This window comes from Oncorhynchus mykiss, chromosome 7 (assembly GCF_013265735.2).
Source record: "Oncorhynchus mykiss isolate Arlee chromosome 7, USDA_OmykA_1.1, whole genome shotgun sequence".
Classification (NCBI taxonomy): domain Eukaryota; kingdom Metazoa; phylum Chordata; class Actinopteri; order Salmoniformes; family Salmonidae; genus Oncorhynchus; species Oncorhynchus mykiss.
The window spans coordinates 33,339,804-33,362,489 of NC_048571.1; the positions used below are offsets into that span (position 1 = coordinate 33,339,804).

Here is a 22,686-nt window from a genome sequence, read left to right on the forward strand (position 1 = left end):
CCGAACGCTCCAACCACTAGGCTACCTGCCGCCCCAAATATTTAACAGCTTAAACTGTACATTTGGTCAAATGTAGAAATTAGGCCATCTTTACATCACTAAATATGCACGTAGAGTCATGAAACTTCGTATTGTACTCTTGAATATGTTAAAGAATAAGACCTACTTTTTATTTGCCTCCGGATGAAAGTGACCCAACATTGGATGAAGCAATTCTGAGGCTATTCAACTCCGACACAGAAGGAGATGACTTCATTGGTTTCAGTGCACAGGAGGAGGAAGAGTGGCCAATGACTTTCTTGGTAGGCTACTGTTCACTGCTATTTTTTTTTTTACAAGCCGTGTTTCATTTAAAGGCTGTGTAAAGTTCATTTGTTTCAATGTACCGGTAGGCACCTGTGGCTTATATACATGTTGCGGCTTATTTATGTACAAAATACATATTTTTTTTTAAATTCAGTGGGTGCGCTTTATATTCAGGTGCGCTTAATAGTCCAGAAATTACGGTATGCATTTGGTCTTGTACGGAATACTATTCTAGTAGCAGTCAGATATTTATAATGTTCCATGAATACTACTTGGTTTTTGAAAAGAAGCTATATATCTAGTTAGCTAGATGATATTAGCAACATACCTTTATTTTACCAGATACTCCTCTCCTTCAGACAGAGGTCTTTATTTAATCCATTATCATTTCTGCCAACTATATGAACAAGGTCAAATCTACTTCAATTAATGCTGTCAGAATGCACTGCTGTATTAAAGCAGTTCAGATCTAACTTGACATGTTCTGTTTGCAGATTCAAAGCCCAATTAACTCATTGCAGAATATATCCATAATCATGAATGAATAAACATATATTTGACAAAAATAGTTTAGTGTCACCCATGAATCACAGACACCCAAAATCCAACAATCACATTGTTTTAAATAAAAAAATAGTTAACATAACATATACGAATATGTATGCATTGTTAAGCAAACATTCAATGCCACACACCTGGGACATCAAAGAGCACCATATGAACTATTATTACTATCTGAGAGCGAACAGATTCTTCTATGTTTCCCATTTTTAGGAATTAGGCCAGCACAAATAATACATGTAAAACAACATATTGTGATTATGGTGGGTGGGTTACAAATGGAAAAACTGGATGCGTAAAGTAGGTTTTATATAAATTACTAGCCAACTCCAGCAACAACAAAAATAAAAGTATGAAAATGTATGCACTCACTACTGTAAGTCGCTCTGGGTAAGATCTGCTAAATTACTCAAATGTAAAAATGTCAAATGAGAAATGCACTTAAGACTCAAAACAAGTTAGCAGCAATATCAACACCCTTCTTGTCAATGTTGCTTGTCAATAGCAAAAACAGCACACCACAACACTTAAATGTGTTACTGAGTCTAGATGTTATCAAATCAGAAGAACAAGTGAAGGAAGCAGCATAGGGGAAATGGGTGAAGGTAGGGTAGAGTTCCAAAGTGTCTGAAGTTGAAAGACAGTGTGGAATAAAGGGTAGCTAGAGAGCTTGTTGGCCATGGAATAAAAATAAAATGGGGTGCTGGTGTGCTTCTGCACCCCTTGTAGGTAGTGGTCACAAATATCCGGACCATGTCCAATCATACTCGTGGTCTCTGCATATGTCCCTCGACATCATTACGTCTCAGTTTCAGCATTCAAATCATGGTCATCTTGTGTCTGTGGATCACAACATTAAAGACGATGAGCGATCACAGCATTTCCAACAAGTTCAACTTCAATTTGAGAGTGGAGCATGTGTTATAGCAATAACCCCACTTAAGTGTACCCATAGTACAGAATGGACAGCTCCAGATCTGAATGGCAAGAGCTTGTATAGGCTTTTGTTCCAGCCCAGCCCATACCTGACTACAAATCATAGCCTTTCGGTATGTTGCTTATTTAAGTCAGTTGTTAGAGCAGGGCATGGACAAAACCCTTCACACGCTCCTGTTCCTCAGGACTTCTTGCAATGACTGAAACAGACAAAAACAGGAGAATGGTGGTCGAGGTTGAAACAGCTTACCTAGTTGAGAAGACTCAGGCACACCAAATGGTTCTGGAATAGACAAAGTGCAAATAAGGTTAGCAATTTGGAATCATTAACATTACAGTAATTCTACCTCAAAAAAACAAATGTGTGAATATCAATGAACTTAAAACCCACCATAGCAGATAGCACCAAATAAGGTTACATAACCTTGCCTACTACCTATACTAATGATCTGCTGTCCAGAGGGTAACAGCACACATAATGTTTTCCTGCAGTACAGTAAGCACACTGACTCGAGAGAATGCTAAATCAGTCCATCTATGAAGCCTCTCAGAATGCCAGACTAAAATAATACAGCTAGCTAGGGTAGCTACAAGTAAAGTAGTACTTGAAGTAGGCTACCCACAGACGCAAACAAACATGATTAAGAACTCCTATCGCTAGAGCTTCACCATCTAAGCTAGCTTGTTAGTTAATTAGCGAGCTAAACTGCTGACTAGTGAGCTATTGTTGGTTTATAGAAGCCAAAAGAAAGCTAAAATTGTTTCTCTGAATTTCTCATGCATTTTAATGGCTAGACAAATAGACGGCTAATGTAGCCATCTAGCCAGGGTAATGTTGCTAACTAGCTAACCATGAGCTAGCTAAATAAAGACATTTTCAATGTAAAACTTGCTCAAGACATTTGGCAATTCTGTGAACTGAAACAATTTTAGCCAATGTATTAACTAATAAATGTAGCTAATATTAGATAGTTAATTCAGAGACGCTTACCTTTGCCTCGATTCGGCAGTCTCGTCTAGATCATCATGGCCCTGGTGAGTGACTTGAAGCTTGAGACAGGAATTGTAGTTCTCTTTGATAGCCACATTGAATACAGGCGAATATATTGATTAAAAAAACCTTGTAACCTTGTCCAGGAGACTTACATGGTTATCAAAACGCCATACCAGGGTAAGTTTCCACGAAACACAGCCCTTATTCGAAGTGTTTCTAAAATCCACAATGGATAAATTGAAATGATGGAAAAACAATTGGAACCATTTCCGTGTTTGACCGATAGATTTTATGGGTATTGTGATTCATACCGTGGTAGACTACACAACCCCACGATAGTTCAAATTACAGTAAATATACAATTTATTAACATCATCCAGTAGAACTGTAAAAAGAGTGACTTCAAGAGCATTGTAAAATAAGCTTTCTCTCAATGAACCAGCCTTAACAAATTTCATTTATGTACATATTGAATTTGATTGCACAACATCAGTTTAATAACGTATTAATTTTGTGGCTGCCTAGAGTGTCCTCGTTCAACTGCTTGTGGAAGGTGGAATGGATGGTGGTGGGACAGCCAAGCCCGGTCATGGCTAAAAGGGATCCCAGCTTTTGTCAAATTAACGTCAAAAGTAAAAAATAAACAAAATTGCATTTTAGCTAACCTTAACCTAATTCTCCTAACCTGCTGCTATAAAGTGATTTATAGCAGGGATGAACAGACAACGGGCAATGTTTTGCTTTTCTATAAAACCTGTCATGTTGGTATAAGAACATCATTCTACTTTATTTTATTACAACTTTACAGGCAAAATTCTATTCTGTTAAGATGAATTACATCTAAATGTGATTTTGAGCACCGTGGGTGGATGCCCTAATGCGTTACGCACCCAATGCATATGGATGTCTGGACAATTTTTCAAATGTCCAGTAAATTAAAATCTTACTGGTCAAGTTGTCCGGTGCCAAATTTTCCTAACAGAAAACCTGACATACAGTGTACAAAACATAAGGAACACCTGCTCTTTCCATGACAGACTGACCAGGTGAAAGCCATGATCCCCTATTGAGGTCACTTGTTAAATCCACTTCCATCACTGTAGATAAAGGGGACGAGACAGGTTAAAGATGTATTTTTGAGCCTTGAGATAATTGAGTCATGAATCTGCGGCGGTTACAGTCAGGACCAAAGTTATTGGCACACCATGATAAAGAAAACTGGGAAAAAAAGATTGTAAACAATAATACCAATTCTGTGCTGTTATATGCGAAACAATTTAAATTATGATTATTTTATACCAATAAATTGCTCAAATGGCAATTTTAACAATCAATACGTTTTTTTCCTCTCAAAAAGATAGGGGTCAAAATTATTTCCACCCGTTTTCAATACCTTTCAAAACATCACCTTGCAAGGATAACAGCACTGAGCCTTTTTCTAAAATATTTTATTGGAGAACACATGAGGGATCTTAGCCCATTCCATCATACAGAATCTTTCCAGATCTTATGGCCTGACCTTTTCAATTCAAACCACAGGTTTTCAATAGGGTTCAAGTCCAGAGACTGAGATGGCCATTGCAAAATGTTGATAGTCAATTAACCATTTCTTTGTGGATTTTGATGTGTGCTTGGGGTTATTGTCTTGCTGGAAGATCCACTTGCAACCAGGTTTTTGGCTAAAATGTCCTCATACTGGGTAAAGTTCATAATGCCATTGACCTTAAGGGCTCCAGGACCAGTGGAAGCAAAATTGCCCAATAATATCAAAGATCCACCACCATACTATACAGTAGGTATGGGGTTCTTTTATGCTTATGAATCCTTATTATTTCAACGCTAAACCCACCACTGATGTGCGTGGCCAAAGAGTTCCAATCCAAGTGCCAATGCCGTTTAGAAATCTTCAAGCGTTTACATTTTTTGGATGACATGAAAATAGAGCTCTTTGGCCACACACACCAGTGATGGGTTTAGCATTGAAACAAAGATTTATAAGCAGAAAATAACCCCTAACCTACTGTAAAATAGGGTGCTGGCTCTTTTTTGTATTACTTGCTAGGCCAAATCTTTTTCTCTGAGCATTTATATTAGTATAAAATAATATAATTTCATTTTTTTTTCAATCAATATAGCTCAGTATTTGTGTAATTTGTTTTATACAGCCTTTTTTGCACTCATTTTAAACACAATGTGTTACATTTTTATTACAAAATGTGTACATTTGACAAATATAGAATTTATAAAACTGAATCTGGCCCTAGGGGTTCTAACAAGTTATTATACTTAAATAATAAAAAAGGAACAGACAATAGAGAAGCATAGCAAGAAGATACTTATAAAACAGTGGACAATGATTGTAAGAGGGCCTTTCCTTACCCATGCCAGTTCTCCTTGGGGCAGCTAAGTTTGGGCTTGGCACCCTCTAGAAAGGCTCGGCTAACCACTCTTGGAGTAATGGTCTCACAGACGTGCAGCGTAGCAGGCAAGCTAAAGAAACCAACAAAAACTCAGACCACAATATACTGAACAGCAGAAGAACTTAACTGAGACTTCAAATTTTCAAGAAATATTACATTAATCCTGGAAACTGACCCTAGATCAACCAGTAAGGAAGGACCTAAAACGTGAAAGAGTTAAATGTAATAGCCATTAACAGTACTACGAACCTTTCAGCATCTACCCGGAGCTTTTTAAAGGCAGTTTGTAGGGTCTCGTCCTCACAGTCTTTTCCTCCTTCCTCCATAGTGGGAGGAGGTTGTAGTGACCAGCCACCCAGCTATAAAACAAGAACACTTCATTAGCGAGGTATTACTGCTGACTCAAGATGTGAGTGACTGACTTGCTAGTGTAAGGTTTGTTATAGACATGCTGGCTAAAGTTGTCATGTTCTCACACTATAGCATCTAACAACTGGCTTAAATACTTTCTTGTGAACTGCTCGTGATGATGTAAGGCATGCAGATTTAATGAAAACTATCTACCGACTACGAATATTCCTTCCGAAGTGGGATGTCGCTTAACAGGTACAGACTTAAAGGGATAGTGCGAGATGTTGGAAATAAAGCAATTTTTCTACTTACCCAGAGTCAGATGAACTCATGGATACCATTTTTGTCTCTGCGAGCAGTTTGAAGGAAGCTGCTAACTAGGTTTGCACAATGACGAAGTCTATGAGGTCAATTAGCATCCATTCACTCGCTAAACTACCTTCACCTGACTGAATATCGCACTATCCATTTAAATCAAACACATTTGTAATGCCGTTTGGAGATGGCTGCCATTTTACGATCCCCTTACCAATTATACTATTGTGTTTTTTTGCGTTATTTGTAACTTATTTTGTACATAATGTTTCTGCCACTGTGTCTTAATGACTGAAAAGATCTTCTAGATATCATGACAGCGATTACTCATCCCGCACTGGAGGAATAGTTTTTCTTTAACGAGTCAGACGGGAAGGATTTATTTCAGACTTCCGACAAGGCCCTCATCCACCTCATTCGCTGGACAAATAGACAGAGATATTGGGGACGAAGGTCTGGGTGGCTTGTAAGGATCCGACGACAAGTGGGTAATCTGCCTTTACCATCAGTCCTATTAGCCAATGTACAATCATTGGATAATAAAATAGATGAGCTACAAGCACGTACATCTTACCAAAGGGACATTAAAAACTGTAATATCTTATGTTTCACCGAGTCGTAGCTGAATAACGACATGCATAACATAGCTGGGCTGGTTTTAAGCTTTTTCGGCAGGGTAGAACAGCGGCCTCTGGTAAGACAAGGGGTAAACAACAGCTGGTGCACGAAATCTAAGGAAGTCTCAAGGTTTTGCTCACCCGAGGTAGAGCATTTCATCTATATTCTTCGTAGCTGTCAATTTACCACCACAGACCGATGCTGGCACTAAGAACGCACTCAATGAGCTATATACGGCCATAAGCAAACAGGAAAACGCTCATCGAGGGGCGGCGCTCCTAGTGGCCGGTGACTTTAATGCAGGGAAACAAATCTGTTTAACATAATTTCTAACCGCATGTTAAATGTACAACTAGAGGGAAAAAAAAAAATATATATATATATATATATATATATATATATATATATATATATATATATATATATATATATATATATATATATATATATATATATTTAAAAAAATTAAACTCTCGACCCCCTTTACTCCACACACAGAATCACATACAAAGCTCTCCCTAAATTTGACAAATTTGACCATAATTACAAGCAAAAATTTAGGCAGGAAGCACCAGTGACTCGGTCAATAAGAAAGTGGTCAGATGAAGCAGATGCTAAGCTACAGGACTGTTTTTCTAGCAGACTGGAATATGTTCTGGGATTCTTCTGATGGCATTGAGGAGTACACCACATCAGTCACTGGCTTCATCAATAAGTGCCTCGATTACATCATCCCCACAGTGACCATACGTACATACCCCAACCAGAAGCCATGGATTACAGGCAACATCCGCACTGAGCTAAAAAGGCTGCCGCTTTCAAGGAGCGAGAATCTAACCCGGAAGCTTATAAGAAATCCCGCTACACCCTCATACGAACCATCAAACAGGCAAAGAGTCAATACAATTGAATTGTACTACACCGGCTCCGACACTCGTCGGATGTGGCACGGCTTGCAAACTATTAGACTACAAAAAAGGGAAGCACAGCCGCGAGCTGCCCAGTGACACAAGCCTTCCAGACAAACTAAATTACTTCTATGCTCGCTTCGTGGCAAGTAACACAGAAACATGCATGAGAGCACCAGCTGTTTCGGAAGTCTGTGTCATCACACTCTCCGCAGCCAATGTGTGTAAGACCTTTAAATAGGTCAACATTCACAAGGCTGCGGGGCCAGATGGATTACAAGGACATGTACTGCGCTGACCAACTGGCAAGTGTCTCACTGACATTTTCAACCTGTCCCTGACTTTGTAACACCAACATGTTTCAAGCAGACCACCATAGTCCCTGTGCCCAAGAATACTAAGTTTACCTGCCTAAATGACTACCGACCCACAGCCCTCATGTCTGTAGCCATAAAGTTCTTTGAAAGGCTGGTCATGGCTCACAACACCATTATCCCAGAAACCATAGACCCACTCCAATTTGCATACCGCCCCAACAGATAATGCAACCCCTATTGCACGCCACACTGCCCTTTCCCACCTAAACAAAAGGAACACCTATGTGAGAATGGTATTCATTGATTACAGCTCAGCGTTCAACACCATAGTGCCCTCAAAGCTCATCACTAAACTAAGGACCCTAGGACTAAACACCTCCCTCTGCAACTGGATCCTGGACTTCATGACGGGCCAACCCCATGTGGTAAGGGTAGGTAACAACACATCCACCACACTGATCCTCAACGCGGGGGCCCTCGGGTGCGTGCTCAGTCCCCTCCTGTACTCCCTGTTCCCTCATGACCGCATGGCCAGGCATCAAGTTAGCCAATGACAACAGTGATCACCGACAACGATGAGACGGCCTATAGGGAAGAGGTCAGAGACGTAACCGTGTGGTGCAAGGACAACAACCTCTCCCACAACATGATCAAGACAAAGGAGATGATTGTGGACTACAGGAAAAGGAGGACCGAGCATGCCCCCATTCTCATTGACGGGGCTCTAGAGGAGCAGGTTGAGAGCTTCAAGTTCCTTGGCGTCCACATTACCAACAAACTATCATGGTCCAAACACAAGAAGACAGTCATGAAGAAGGCAAGACTAAGCCTATTCCCCCTCAGGAGACTGAAAATATTTGGCATGGGTCCTCAGATCCTCAAAAGATTCTACAGCTGCACCATTGAGAGCATCCGGAGGGTTGCATCACTGCCTGGTATGGCACTACGGGGAGAGGGTAATGCGTACGGCCCACTGGGGCCAAGCTTCCTGCCATCCAGGACCTCTATACCAGGCAGTGTCAGAGGAAGGCCCTAAAAATGGTCAAAGACTCCAGCCACCCTAGTCATAGACCGTTCTCTCTGCTACCGCACAGCAAAATTACATTATAAAATGTCACAATAACGTGGGCATTGCCTGACAAAATATAAAGCATGCTCACGACACAAACACACTAATGAAGAATGTACGTGTGGTAGCTAGTCAGTCATGCCGTTTGAGATGTTTAAAGAGTTATTGATGAGTTATTGTATCATGTCCTAAAACGAGAAAGCGACCAAAAACTGGGTTCCCATTCTAATGGAAAGCATTGTATGTAAAAACCAAGTTGAGGCAAACATTCAACGTTGTCTTGGTAATAATAAATGGACATGGTTTTACCGCACCAGAATAGTTACTCCCTTAAATTGAACCATTTTGGTAAAAACGGTCCCACCCATTACAGGTTAAAATGTAATTAATTGGTTGATTTCACTGGCACTCCAAAGTTCTGCCCTAATACAGTTGAACAGCAGATGCCTTCTATCTAGCTTTTGATGGCCTAGCCAATGGCTGATTTAGCTAGCTAGATTTATCCCCCCCAGAGACCACCAAAGAAAAATTGCAAAATGCAAAAACCAGCTGTTTGAGAGTTGCGCGTGTGATAAATAAATCGACATAAGGAACAGTTTAAGGAATCAATCTGTTTTTTATAAATTATATAGCCTAGATTAAAAATACCATTATTACAACATTTTGTTCACTGGCCCAAGAGGGTCACTGATGGGGATGATCGAAGGGTTTCCAAAACCTCCCCTGTATGTTGAGTCCTGACACACAGACAGGGGCACTCCCGTGCCGTTGTTGCCTCTTCATAAAAAGTTGGTTTATTATGGTCAATTGCTCATCATAATGACAAAAAAATTGCAAATTGAACCAAAAACTAATGTGACCATGTAATTTATTTTCACTGGCCAATTCAAAATGTGTGTCGCACTGCCAAGTCAAATAGCTTCAAATGTGACTGTTTTTGTCGCAGTATCGAACCCTGTAAACCTGTCTCTGATATTCACACCTCTTCTCAATACAACAGATTGAATTTAACTCCACACTTTCTACTGTATAATAGAAAAGGCTACTGCAGAAAATAGCTGATTTGCTCATATCCAAAAGGTCTACTTGTGATTGGGCCGGACAGACATAGTAAGGAATAGAAACGCATAATTAGCATTTTCATTTTGGCAATAAGGGGAAACACACTAGCCCTACATGAAACCATCTTTAGCTTACTCTTCAGACACTTTTACACACAGCATACATACTCCCCCACCCACACTACTCTTTCTCACACACTGCTCCCAAAAGTTAGGAACCAAACAGAATTTAATTAACACCAAAAAAATTGATTGACTTTTGATTCAGATTTAGCTTAAAAATTACGTTGGCATATGCATCCTACCTTTGAAGTATCTCTTTAAGTAGGCTATCTATCCCGTTTCCCTGTGCCATTCAAATGTGTGCATAGCCAAGTTAACAAGTTGTTAGCTAGCTAGCCAGCTAACATGACTAAACAAGGTTGTTTGATATCAAACCAAAAACTCAGCCCATGAGTAGTTAATTCTTAGTAATAGCTACTGTGAATTGGACAGTGCAGATATATTAACAACAACTTCAGCTTTCAGACGATATAAGACACTTATATGTACCAACATTTGTTGTTTCTCTAATCTGCGATCGTGACACAAGGCACTGCATGATTTACAACTGTCCCGTTGACGGGACACCTATCCCTAACAAGTTTTAAAAGCTTTTTATCTTCTATATTATAAAACATGTGCGCCAAGGGTTTGGGCTAGAAACTTGCGTTTTTCTGTGACAAAGGCACAAGCACGTGTCACAGTGCTCTGTTTTAAAACAGATGGCGATGCACAGAAACAACAGACAACAGAGAAGCAGCTGAGTAGGCTAATGGCTGGAGATGCGGCTGGCTACTCAGCTGTCACATGTGATATTGGATGGAGGACTCATTCTGATATTACATATTACGATCTGAACTCTGATATTCTATTTGTAGGACACGTAGGAATGCATTCAGCGCTCACTCAATTTCAATATGAGTAACATACATCATTATTCATTGACGAGTGGTAATGTTAGCTGGCCATCTTAGTTGCTGACTTGGCTAGCTAACGCCAGCTAGCTAAAGTTTACTTTGAGTAATAATTTGCTCTATTGAAACATATATGCAACTATAATTGACTTCTTATCAACTATAACCACAGCATTATTTTGACCATAGGTTGCTTACCTCGAGTTGCATTCCAAATATCCCAGTCAAGGACAATGTTGCGTGGAGTGTGTGATGACACAGCTGACAGAGAAGGTAATGTGATCACACAGGGAGAAGATCTGATCGCCCCGTTCTTTTATAGCTCCATGGGTGATGCACTCTGCGTCTGTTTACTTTTCACGTGGATGACCTATTTTGAAATCAAAACAGCAAATATCATTGAAAAGTGATGAGTTTGCATTCCTGTAGCTAGTAGCAATAGCCTAATCAGATTTAGGAATAGCCTAATTAGCAATAGCCTAATCAGATTTTGTATGAATAATATGAACCATCTCTGGCCATAATACGGTGAATAGGCTTTACAAATAGGCTCTGCTACTGTGAGGCAACCGCTTTCAAAACAGCAGCGTGCAGACCTTAAACACAGACCAGTTTAGAAAAACACCACAACAGCCATGCACAATGATTTCATTAGCTAGCTATCACAATAAGCACAGCTAGCGGATAGCTAGGTTAATTTCTATTTAAAATGAACCCATGAGCACCAACATGTGAAGTTCATAGGTTCATTTCAAATTGGGTGTCAAATGAAAGCAAAGAGTATATTTTGGGGAAATGAAGGCATAGATACATTTTTCAACTATTTTCCATCTTAAAAATTGGTTAGTGCTATCTGGGCTCCTTGGGAAGTCCCTAACCTAACCCTTAACTTCTTATGGCTGGTGGGCAGTTGAGTAGCTTGGATGAATAAGGTGCCCAGAGTAAACTGCCTGCTACTCAGGCCCAGAATCTAGAATATACATATATTAGTAGATTTGGATAGAAAACAGTCTGAAGTTTCTAAAACTGTTTGAATGATGTCTGTGAGTATAACAGAACTCATATGGCAGGCAAAAACCTGAGAAAAAATCCAACCAGGAAGTGGGAAATCTGAGGTTTGTAGGTATTCAAGTCTTTGCCTATCCAATATACAGTGTAAAATTTGGTCCGATTGCAATTCCCAAGGCTTTAGAACCTGTGTTCCCTTTTACTTCTAAAGACAATGAAATTGTCCGGTTGAAACATTATCGAAGATTTATGATAAAAACATCCTAAAGATTGATTATATACATAATTTGACATGTTTCTATGAACTGTAATGTAACTTTTTTGACTTTGTCAGACCTAGTGAACGCGCCTTGTGAATTTGGATTTGTGAACTAAACGCGCGAACAGAAAGGAGGTATTTGGACATAAATTATGGACTTTATCGAACAAAACAAACATTTATTGTGGAACTGGGATTCCTGGGAGTGCATTCCGATGAATATCATCAAAGGTAGGTGAATATTTATAATGCTATTTCTGACTTCTGTTGACTCCACAACATGGCGGGTATCTGTATGGCTTGTTTTGGTCTCTGAGCGCTGTACTCAGATTATTCCATGGTGTGCTGTCGCTGTAAAGCTTTTTTTTTAAATCTGACACAGCAGTTGCATTAAGGAGAAGTATATCTTTAATTCCATGCATAACACTTGTATTTTCATCAACATTTATGATGAGTATTTCTGTAAATTGATGTGGCTCTCTGCAAAATCACCGGATCTTTTGGAAGCAAAACATTACTGAACATAACGCGCCAATGTAAACTGAAATTTTTGGATATAAATATGAACTTTATTCAACAAAACACACATGTATTGTGTAACATGAATAAGTCCTATGAGTGTCATCTGATGAAGAGCATCAAAGGTTAGTGATTCATTTTATCTCTTTCTGCTTTTTGTGACTCCTCTCTTTGGCTGGAAAAATGGCTGATTTCTGTGACTAGGCGCTGACCTAACATAATCGCATGGTGTGCTTTCGTTGTAAAGCCTTTTTGAAATCGGACACTGTGGTGGGATTAACAACAAGTTTATCTTTAAAATGGTGTATAATACTTGCATGTTTGAGGAATTTTAATTATGAGATTTCTGTTGTTTGAATTTGGCGCCCTGCACTTTCACTGGCTGTCAAATCGATCCCGTTAAAACCTGTTAAGGATATGGCAGACATACGCCCCCTTTGGAGAGATTGGGTACCCCTAGTAAACTGGAAAAAAAATATAATATATAATATAATATAATATAATATATGCAAATAAAAATTATTATTGGATAGAAAACACTCTACAGATTCTAAAACCGTTGGAATTATGTCTGTAAGTATAGCAGAACTCACAGGGCAGGCATTCTTCCAAACTAGTTTTTGTGGCCATGAAAGTTGGAGCAACTTTGACGTCATGGCCCCCACCCTTCCCAACCAGCTATGATTCTGGGGACACTTTCTATCTCTTCCGCTAGATGTCCTCTTTCATTAGAGCTTCAAATCCCGCGAGAATTGACCCTATGGGAGTGAAATTAGTGCGTGCCACGAGAGAATAGGCTGTGCGTATGGGCGCGAATTGGTCCCAGCCATTCCTTTGTTTCCAGCACTCAAGAGAAGGGCAGACGATGGCCGATTGAATTGAAGTTTGTTTTGCACGTCTAAAACATAATAAAGCTTGCTTCTGCACTTAGTTTGACCTGTTTAGTCGACATATAATGTGTAATTTTGAAGTTTTGATGCGCAACTTATCCGGACCAGAGGACGTTTTGGGTGCATTTCAGCTGATGTTATTAGCAGTAGCTAATACAAAGACGCAAGACTTGAAACCAAACGATGTATTGGGTAAGTATGAAGCCTTCCAGAACATTCTGAACGAAGACCATCGAAGGTAAGGGAATATTTATGCTTAAATCTGTGTTTCTGTTGACTCCAACATTACGTGGAAATGTAGCTTGGAACTGAGCGCTGTCTCAGCATATGGAATAGTGTGCGATTTCTGTAACGTTAAAAATAAATCTAACACAGCGGTTGCATAAAGAAGCAGTGTATCTTTCTAACTATATGTAGAACATGTATATTTAGTCAAAGTTTATGATGTCTATTTACGTTATCTTGCCGCGCTACATAGATTTCCTGCGGGCATTTTTGAGTAATTTCTGAAGGTGAACTCACTGTAAATGGACATTTATGGATATAAATGGCATATTATTGAAAAAAAAAAATATGTACTGTGTAATATGTCATATTACTGTCATCTGATGAAGATTTTCAAAAGGTTAGTGAGCGATTTATTTTTTAATCCTGCGTTTGTTGATTGCATGTTTTGGCTATTGAAATGAGCTGTGTCTGGTGGTGGTTTTACATATATATGTGCTATGTTTTCGCCGTAAAACATTTTAGAAATCTGACTTGCTGGCTAGATGAACAAGATGTTTATCTTTCATTTGAGCTATTGGACTTGTTAATGTGTGGAGGTTAAATATTTTTAAGAATATTTTTGCGTTCCATGCGCCACCGTTTCAGCTGAACGTGGGAGGGTTGATTCCCAATTGGGAACCAGTATCGTAGACAGGTTAACGGGATTTCAGCCGTAAGAAGTTATTAAGCCTAAACTTAACCCGTACCATTTTAAATGCAAACTTCAATTGGGTAACATCAGAGTTGGGATGTCCCAAGTATTCCAGATAACAAGCACCCTTAAAAATTAGGCGTAAGTATTGGCTTTGATTTCTGGTCAAACTGATCGAAAAGGGGTCTTACAAAAACTCTAGCAGAAAGTCTTAAAAGGTATTAGAAATACATGTAAAGACCCCTGCCAACTAATATCAACAAAAATTGGTTTTGTAGAAATTATTTGCCTTCTGTAAGTTTAAAAAACATTGCCGTGTGTCTTGTAATTCTGTTACCAAAATGTTTCAAAATGTTTGACCCCATGAGGAAGGACAATGAAAGTTAACAGAAGTAACAAGGTAAACCTACCAATTAGTCTGTGTTTGTACTAATATAATTTTTTGTTTATTAAGTGACTAAAACTCGTAATTTTGTTACCAAATCGGTAATAAAATTACCTATGCATTTTTTTATTTTATTTTTTCCCCTTTTTAAAATACGCTAATACTGCAATTGATTTGGCTACAATGGAAAATCATAGTAGTCACAAACCACAGTTGGGTCACCTTTTACTGTTCTTCCTTACACTGGCATACTGTTAGACACTGCATCTCAGTGCTAGAGGAGTCACTACAGACCCTGGTTTGAATCCAGGCTATATCACAACCGGCCGTAATTGGGAGTCCCATAGGGTGGCGCACAATTGGCCCAGACGTCGTCCGGGTTAAGCAGTCTTTGTAAATAAGAATTTGTTCTTAACCGACTTGCCTAGTTAAATAAAAGGTTACATTTGTTTTATATATATGTTCAGCTCATAACTGTTTTCTTTCTCTTTTAGTCATATGGTGGTCAAAGCGAGTGTGAACAGTCTGAAAAAACCCTCGCTCTCTAGATAACCTCTTTCAGCTAGGGGGCACTATTTTTATGTTTGGAAAAATAACTTTCCCAATGTAAACAGCCTATTTCTCAGGCCCATATGCTAGAATATGTATATAATTGACAGATTAGGATAGAAAACAAAGTTTCCAAAACTGTCAAAATATTGTCTGTGAGTATAATAGAACTGATATTGCAGGCGAAACCTGAGGAAAATCAAACCAGGAAGTGGCTTCTATTTTGAAAGCTCCATGTTCCATAGCCTGCCTTTGCTCAATTTAAACGGATATCAACCAGATTCCCTTTCCTATCGCTTCCTCAAGGTGTCAACAGTCTTCAGACAGTTTCAGGCTTTATTTTGAAAAATTAGCGAGAAAGATAACATCGCGTCAGGTGTTCGCATGAGTTTTACTTGCTCAACAGAGCTTGGACAGCCATCATCTCGCCCTCTCCTACTGAAAAAGACAGTGCTGGTTGATATATTATCGATTATATATTTTAAAAACCTGAGGATTGATTATAAAAAACCTTTGACATGTTTCTGTGGACATTACGGATACTATTTTGAATTTTCGTCTGCGTTGTCGTGACGGCTCGAGCCTGTGGATTTCTGAACATAACCCGCCAAACAAACGTATTTTGGATCTAAAAATCTTTATGGAACAAAATAAACATTTATTGTGTAACTGGGAGTCTCGTGAGTGAAAACATCCGAAGATCAAAGGTAAGCGATTAATTTGATTGCTTTTCTGATTTGTGACCAAGCTACTTTGATGCTAGGTGTTCATAATGTTTTGTCTAGTGATCGATAAACTTACACAAACGCTTGGATTGCTTTCGCTGTAAAGCATATTTTCAAAATCTGACACGACAGGTGGATTAACAAAATGCTAAGCTGTGTTTTGCTGTATTGCACTTGTTATTTCATGAATATAAATCTTTTTAGTAATATTATTTGAATGTGGCGCTTTGCAATTCAGCGGTTGTTGATGACAATTATCCCGCTAACGGGATAGGTAGCGTCAAGAAGTTAATGAAACCTCTACCGGCTCTTACTGACACCTACCCATTACCGCCTCTCTTTCCACTTACTGTAACCAGCATCCACACCCACTGAACATGGACGTTGAAGTGGTTGAAGTTTGGTCAGTCCGCCCTGGCCTTGATTTCAACATCCAAACATCTATTTTTGGGCCGGTCCAAAACAGCCTTGATTTGGCCCAAACATAGATGTTAGGGATGCACGATATATCGGAATCGGACAATATTAGTTAAAAATGCCAACAATCGGCCCAATATCTGGTTTAAAGCCGCTGTGCAAAACCGATGTCAAAGCTGACGTGCATACTTATATAATGTAGGTAGATGACGTAATGACGCCACGGAAAATACAGCGCTACACAGAACAAAAGCAGAAAAATACTAAGCGCACACTTCCAACAACTAAACAAGTTCAAGTCGAGCCATCATTTGAAAGAGTAAGAAACTTTCAGAGAGACAACTCAAAGGTGAAATCCATTAACGGCAAGATAATGGGATTCATTGCCCTTGACAATCAACCGTTCTCTGTCGTGGATGATGTTGGCTTTCGCCGACTGGTTGAGCACCTCGAGCCCTGGTACACACCACCAAATAGGTGCTATTTTTCAGATGTTGCCCTACCGGAGTAACACGGTATTGTTGAAACGCACTGAGCTACTTGTTATGGGCATCACTGCTATTAGCTTCACGACTGACATTTGGACCAGCGATGTCAGCCTGCTTGCATGCTGACTGACAGCACAGTGGGTCAATGAGGATTTGGTACTGAGGAAAGCGTTATTGTGTGCTGGTTCTGATACCGCTGCTGCCATTTCAATGGCACGTGAGAACATGTTTGAAACTTGGAAACATGAATACACTCTTAGCTCTATTCGAGCTGAAACGAACAACTGACTCAAGAAATAAGCTAATCCAACTATGTCTGCAGGAGACTCAATACCCTCTGTAATAGCATTGAAACACCTGCTCAACAAAACTGCCGACACATACCATGGGGTTAAAAGTTGCAAAAGTACTCTACGATTTGGTGACATACAGTCTCTTTATTGTGTCGCCACCATGCTCGATGATAGGTACAAGGACCGCTACTTTGATGCATACAAGAAACAGGGTTTACACTAAATGTTACAGGCACAGCTGGACAAGATGGAAACGGACAGAGCGCACCGAGGAAGAGGCCAAGGACAGACAGAGCTGAAAGTTCACTGCATGACATGTGTAACAAAATCCTGGTTGAGACTGAAAAAAAGAACAACGAAACAGCACAGCAAGTGAAAAAAAAACATTTTGATTATGTTTTACTGGTAATGCGAATTGGCGAATAAGTAAATGGCAACAAAATTACTTTTTGGGTCAGTGTGTGTGTCTTTCAACTATTTAACTGTACTAGAATGCATAAAAATCAGCAAAAATGTTAAATATCGGTAATGTTTTTTTTTTGGCAAAGAAAATATTGGATATCAGTATCAGCCAAAAATGTCATATTGGTGCATCCCTAATAAACATCCATGATTGGTGACCAGACCAAATCTGAACCAATCATAGACATCTGTGTTTCACAAGCTTGGACAGCACATTACAGTGAAGCAAAGTAGATCACTGTACAGTATAGTCAAGAAAAGTAGAATATAGTTCAGTAGAGTTCAATACAGTACACTAGAGCACGCTAGAGTATAACTGTATTGTACTGCACTCTACTGTGCTGAACCAAAGATTTTTATAACTAAACCGAGAGACCACAGCCCGTCATTTAAAATGGGAACAAATGAGTCATAGTGTGCAGAACAAGCGGGGGGGGGGGGGGGCTGAGCCAAGCACGAGCTAGCGAGATCCTATTGGTGAGTTTTAGCATGCATTTGCATGTTTATGTTAGGGACGGTCTACTCTGAAGTGCACGTGTGCAATAAGTCGATTCGCCTTTGCACTCCTACCCTCTTAGAGCTCCCTTGAATTTTTTCAACATTTTGTTAAAAATCGTGCAACATTTCAACGTCCTGCTACTCAAGCCAGGAATATAGTATATGCATATAATTAGTATGTGTGGATAGAAAACACTCTGAAGTTTCTAAAACTGGTTAAATCATGTCTGTGACTATAACAGAACGTGAACAGCAAGCAAAATCCCAAGAAAAACCTGGTCACAAAAAAAAAATAAAGTATTAATCCGCCAGTCTCTGAATTGTCTATGGCAAGAGAAAATAGATATAGATGTCAGTTCCTACAGCTTCCACACAATGTCGCCAGTACTGTCAATTGCATTGGATTTAATCCTTGGTGGAATGAGAAATAGGCCCTTCCTGTCATCCAGTAAACAGGAAGAGGCTTATGGGAGAGAGACAATGGACGATGATTTCAAGAGTAGCTGCTATTGAATACAGATCGCCCCGTGATCAATTTGATCGACTATTAATGTTTACAAATACCTAAAGTTGGGTTACAAAAGTAGTTTGAAGTGTTTTGTCAAAGTTTATAGGCAACTTTTTTCATTTTAAAAAATGACGTTGCGTTTTGGAAAGCTGTTTTTTCCTGGATCAGACGGGCTATATAAATGGACATTTTGGGTATACATGGATGGATTTAATCGGAAAAAAGACCCAATTGTGATGTTTATGGGACATATAGGAGTGCCAACAAAGAAACTCGTCAAAGGTAATGAATGTTTTATATTTTATTTCTGCGTTGTGTAGCGCCGGCTACGCTAATTATTTTGTTTACGTCCCCTTCAGGTATTTCGGGGTGTTGCATGCGATCAGATAATAGCTTCTCATGCTTTCGCCGAAAAGCATTTTAAAAATCTGACATGTTGGCTAGATTCACAACGAGTGTAGCTTTAATTCAGTACCCTGCATGTGTGTTTTAATGAAAGTTTGAGTTTTATCGAGTACTATTCCTGTTGGCTAGGTGAGACGCTGGCGTCTCAGTGGCTGTAAGAGGTTTAACAACGTAATTTTAAAAAACTTTGTCAAAGGGTAAAGTCTACAAACTGTTGTCCACTCTGTTCATAACAGATTTTAGTTTTGGAAAGAGAACTGTTTTGAGATCAAATGTTTCATTGTTCTATCTGTGGTGTCTCCCTCGCCTGCTGTTCACCGGACTAGATAATTTTTTTTATTTTACTTTTATTTAACTAGGCAAGTTGGTTAAGAACAAATTCTTATTTTCAATGACGGTCTAGGAACAGTGGGTTAACTGCCTTGTTCAGGTGCAGAACGACGGGGATTCGAACTTGCAACCTTCGGTTACTAGTCCAACGCTCTAACCACTAGGCTACGCTGCCGATTAAGCTAGCACACAGTGTCCTTCTCTCCCGCCTGCCCTCGCCATCATTAACATAACTGTGGGAAAACAGTACCCAATAGGCAGGGACGAAGGACACCGTCTACCGTTGTACGGCTAGCTAGCTATCGTTGTCGCCCCGCCCCTTCTTCTGGGGGGTTTATTGGCAGCTGGCATCCAACATTATTGTGCATTAGCGCCCCCGCCTGTCCTAGCTAAAACATTTACAAATAGAAGTATAAAGAGGGGTTCCTGCAGACATAGGAATGCCCACATGCAGGAACACCCCAAATTGCAGGCCGCAATTACACCAGTTTCCAATAACTAAATTCACACCTTGCACTCCTAAACGGTATTTTTTTTTGGCAGAGGGTAAAATCTACAAAACTTAGTCCACTCTTAGTTTTGGAAGAGCAAACTGTATTGAGATCAAATGTTCCATTGATAAGAAGAATGTCGGCCAAAAGCCATATCACTCCATCTCCCACTGCCGGCCACTGGGCTTCTTCTCATCACCATATCTGAAAATGTCAACCGGATGCTTTACAGGTATACATCCGTGAAATATCTGGCTCATTGTTCTGTGGCTGTACAGTCCAAACTTGTGAAACAGAAATGTCTATGATTGGTTCAGATTTGGTCAGGTCCAACCAAATTTGGTCTTGTTTTGGTGCAGAGCTGATTAGAATAATAGTCAGTGTGTAGAATAATACTCATATATGCAAATAATGATATTGCATATTTCTTCCATGGTGAACCTATTCAGGATAAGTCATCATGAAGATAATGACATTCATATCCGTAATTATGCATTTCTGTGTAGTACAGATCAGGGGCCGGATTCACAAAACATTACTTACAAAAAAAAGTAAAGTTTATGGGAAAAAATACAAAGTTCATAAGATAGTTTGTAAATGTAATTCCTCAAAGTTCTTAGGAACCTCGTAAATATCTTATCTGGCATTGACATTAGTGACGTGCTTGAAACCAATAAATAAGCCTGTGTGACAGGATTTGGTTATTTCTCACACATTATAGCCATCAGACTAGCTATATCAAAACCAAAAATAATAACCAAGGAAAGAGCAGTAAAAACTTCAGCAAACAAGAGCTTGAAGTGACGGTGGAGGAAATAGCAGCCGGGAAAAGGTTGCTGTTGGGGAGACTTGATAACTGCGAGGGGGGGGGGGGGGGGTCACTGCAGAGACCAAAAAGAGAGGATGGGCGAGATTGGCCGAGTCTGACTCTGCATTCGGGCAAAATGGCAAGGGACAGTGACGCCGTAAAAAAGAAGTGGTGCGGAGAGACCATGTGGACCAGCTGGAGGAGAAGGTGTCGTCCATGATAGGAGAAACGATGGTAGAGGTACTGCGCGACCGGTAAATTAGGTAGCTACGTTAGCTAACTAACGCGTAACGACATTATAGCCAACATAGCTAGCGAAGGTTAACGTTAGTTAAATTCTTTACAAATTGACGAGATAACGCTAGCTATTTAACACTTCTAGAATATTGTAATATATTGTTAATTACTAGCTAGCTAATGCACTTTAATTTGTTTTCTTTCTGTAATGAAATATCAGGTAGGCAACTGTGGTGCAAGAAAACGTTCATGTTTACAAAAGTATCCATTCAAGTCAAGACAATGGTTTAGCTGCCCTAAAATTAAATGCATTTCCAAGAAGAAATCCTAAAACATTATTCTCAAGAATCCCATTTCTTAATTTCCCCCGTTTCTTCCTAGGAGAATAGGTAATAACACTTCCAATAACTTTGTTGAGGAATAGCAACTTTGCTTAAATGTATTTAAATCTATAGTTAAGGAAAAATGGCAGTTAAGAAATTAATTTAACAAATTATGTAATTCCGTTACCGTAATCTGATACCAGGTGTAAATACACTTCACTCACTGTAGCCTAGTTCAACAACAACAGTATATTTTTTCAAACTCAAGGTGTCATATCATAAGCGGACACCCCATTCTTTCTGTAGACATCTTTAAATCTTAATTCGGTGCAGATATTTAAGAGTTTTTGGTAAACGTCGCTTTTAAAAAAACTAAGTGAGATTTTAGCATAAAGATTCTAAATGTTAGCTAGCCACCAAACTTTGCATCCACAGTTCTTCCAGTAAATTCGTTTTTCTTAAATGTTGTAAATTGTTCAAGGTACTGCTAGTGCATAGACTTGTACGGTTTATTAAGCTTTTAAATCAATAGTATTTGTTTTGTACATTTTAAAGTGAAAATCGTGGAATTGCTCCTAGCTAGCCTACCGTGTGTGGATGAAGTTGCGCATCATTTCCATAATAATCAACGTGGATACTAGCTAGCAAGGCAATATCGAAGTTTGACATCGTGTGAGAATTGGGGTACTCACAACTCAGGATCTCCTGTCCACAGTCCAGATTGAGGATGGCCTGGACATGTAGGGTCTATCAGGCGCTGCGACAAACGGGCCTCAAATGCAGCAAGCTATTAAGCAACAGTGAGGTGGCTAGCTAAAGTAGCTAACTCTGTTAGCAATGTCTCATCGATTGATGAGACGCGACAGACGCGAGCTATTGCATTTTTCGATTAGGTTTAGCGTTCCACAAGCATCACACTACAATCAATTCAGTTTCATTCTAATCTATTATTATTTTCAAAAGCAGTATTTACTTGGCTAGTTCCAGACTTTTCTTTCTCCAACATCTTGTTTACACACGAACCACTTCGCAGTGACTCTGCAACAACGCACTCTGCCCTGACGTAGAACACAGACGCTTCTTCTTCGGTGGGGTTTATCGGCGGTTGGCATCCACCGTTAAGGTGCATTACCGCCACCTACTGTACTGGAGTGTAGGCCAGAGATAGGGATAAACTAAATCCTACCTGCCAGCCCCATTGCTCTTAAAAAATATTACATATTTGTGACTATATCTAATGACGTTCTACTCAATATACTCTTTAAACTAATTTCCTGTATCCCCTTCTCCCTCAAACTAGATCTCATCCTCTCTCTTTCCCTCTAATAATGCCCACATTGTATCAATACATGCTCCACGG

General features: G+C 39.5%; 1 protein-coding gene and 1 long non-coding RNA gene across 3 annotated transcripts in view; both read right to left on the reverse strand.

Annotated features, from left to right (window-relative positions):
- The window catches only part of oser1 (oxidative stress responsive serine-rich 1), a 29,249-nt gene extending 6,808 nt beyond the window's left edge, over positions 1 to 22,441 (reverse strand). The window contains exons 1-4 of one of the 2 annotated variants that reach the window (XM_021609103.2): positions 22,300 to 22,441; positions 11,011 to 11,182; positions 5,467 to 5,576; positions 5,177 to 5,287 (exon numbers count right to left, since the gene is read on the reverse strand). In XM_021609103.2, the coding sequence (XP_021464778.1) occupies positions 5,177 to 5,287; positions 5,467 to 5,576; positions 11,011 to 11,022 (233 nt within the window). In that variant the 5' untranslated portion in view covers positions 11,023 to 11,182; positions 22,300 to 22,441. Of the gene's footprint in view, positions 1 to 5,176; positions 5,288 to 5,466; positions 5,577 to 11,010; positions 11,183 to 22,018 lie in introns of both variants that reach the window. The other variant, XM_021609102.2, reaches the window with a different exon arrangement.
- Positions 867 to 2,788, reverse strand: LOC118965284. The gene is made up of 2 exons (XR_005052570.1): positions 2,054 to 2,788; positions 867 to 1,707 (listed from the first exon to the last, which is right to left on the reverse strand). It is a non-coding gene; the product is annotated as an uncharacterized LOC118965284 (long non-coding RNA).
- Positions 22,442 to 22,686: the final 245 nt, after the last annotated feature.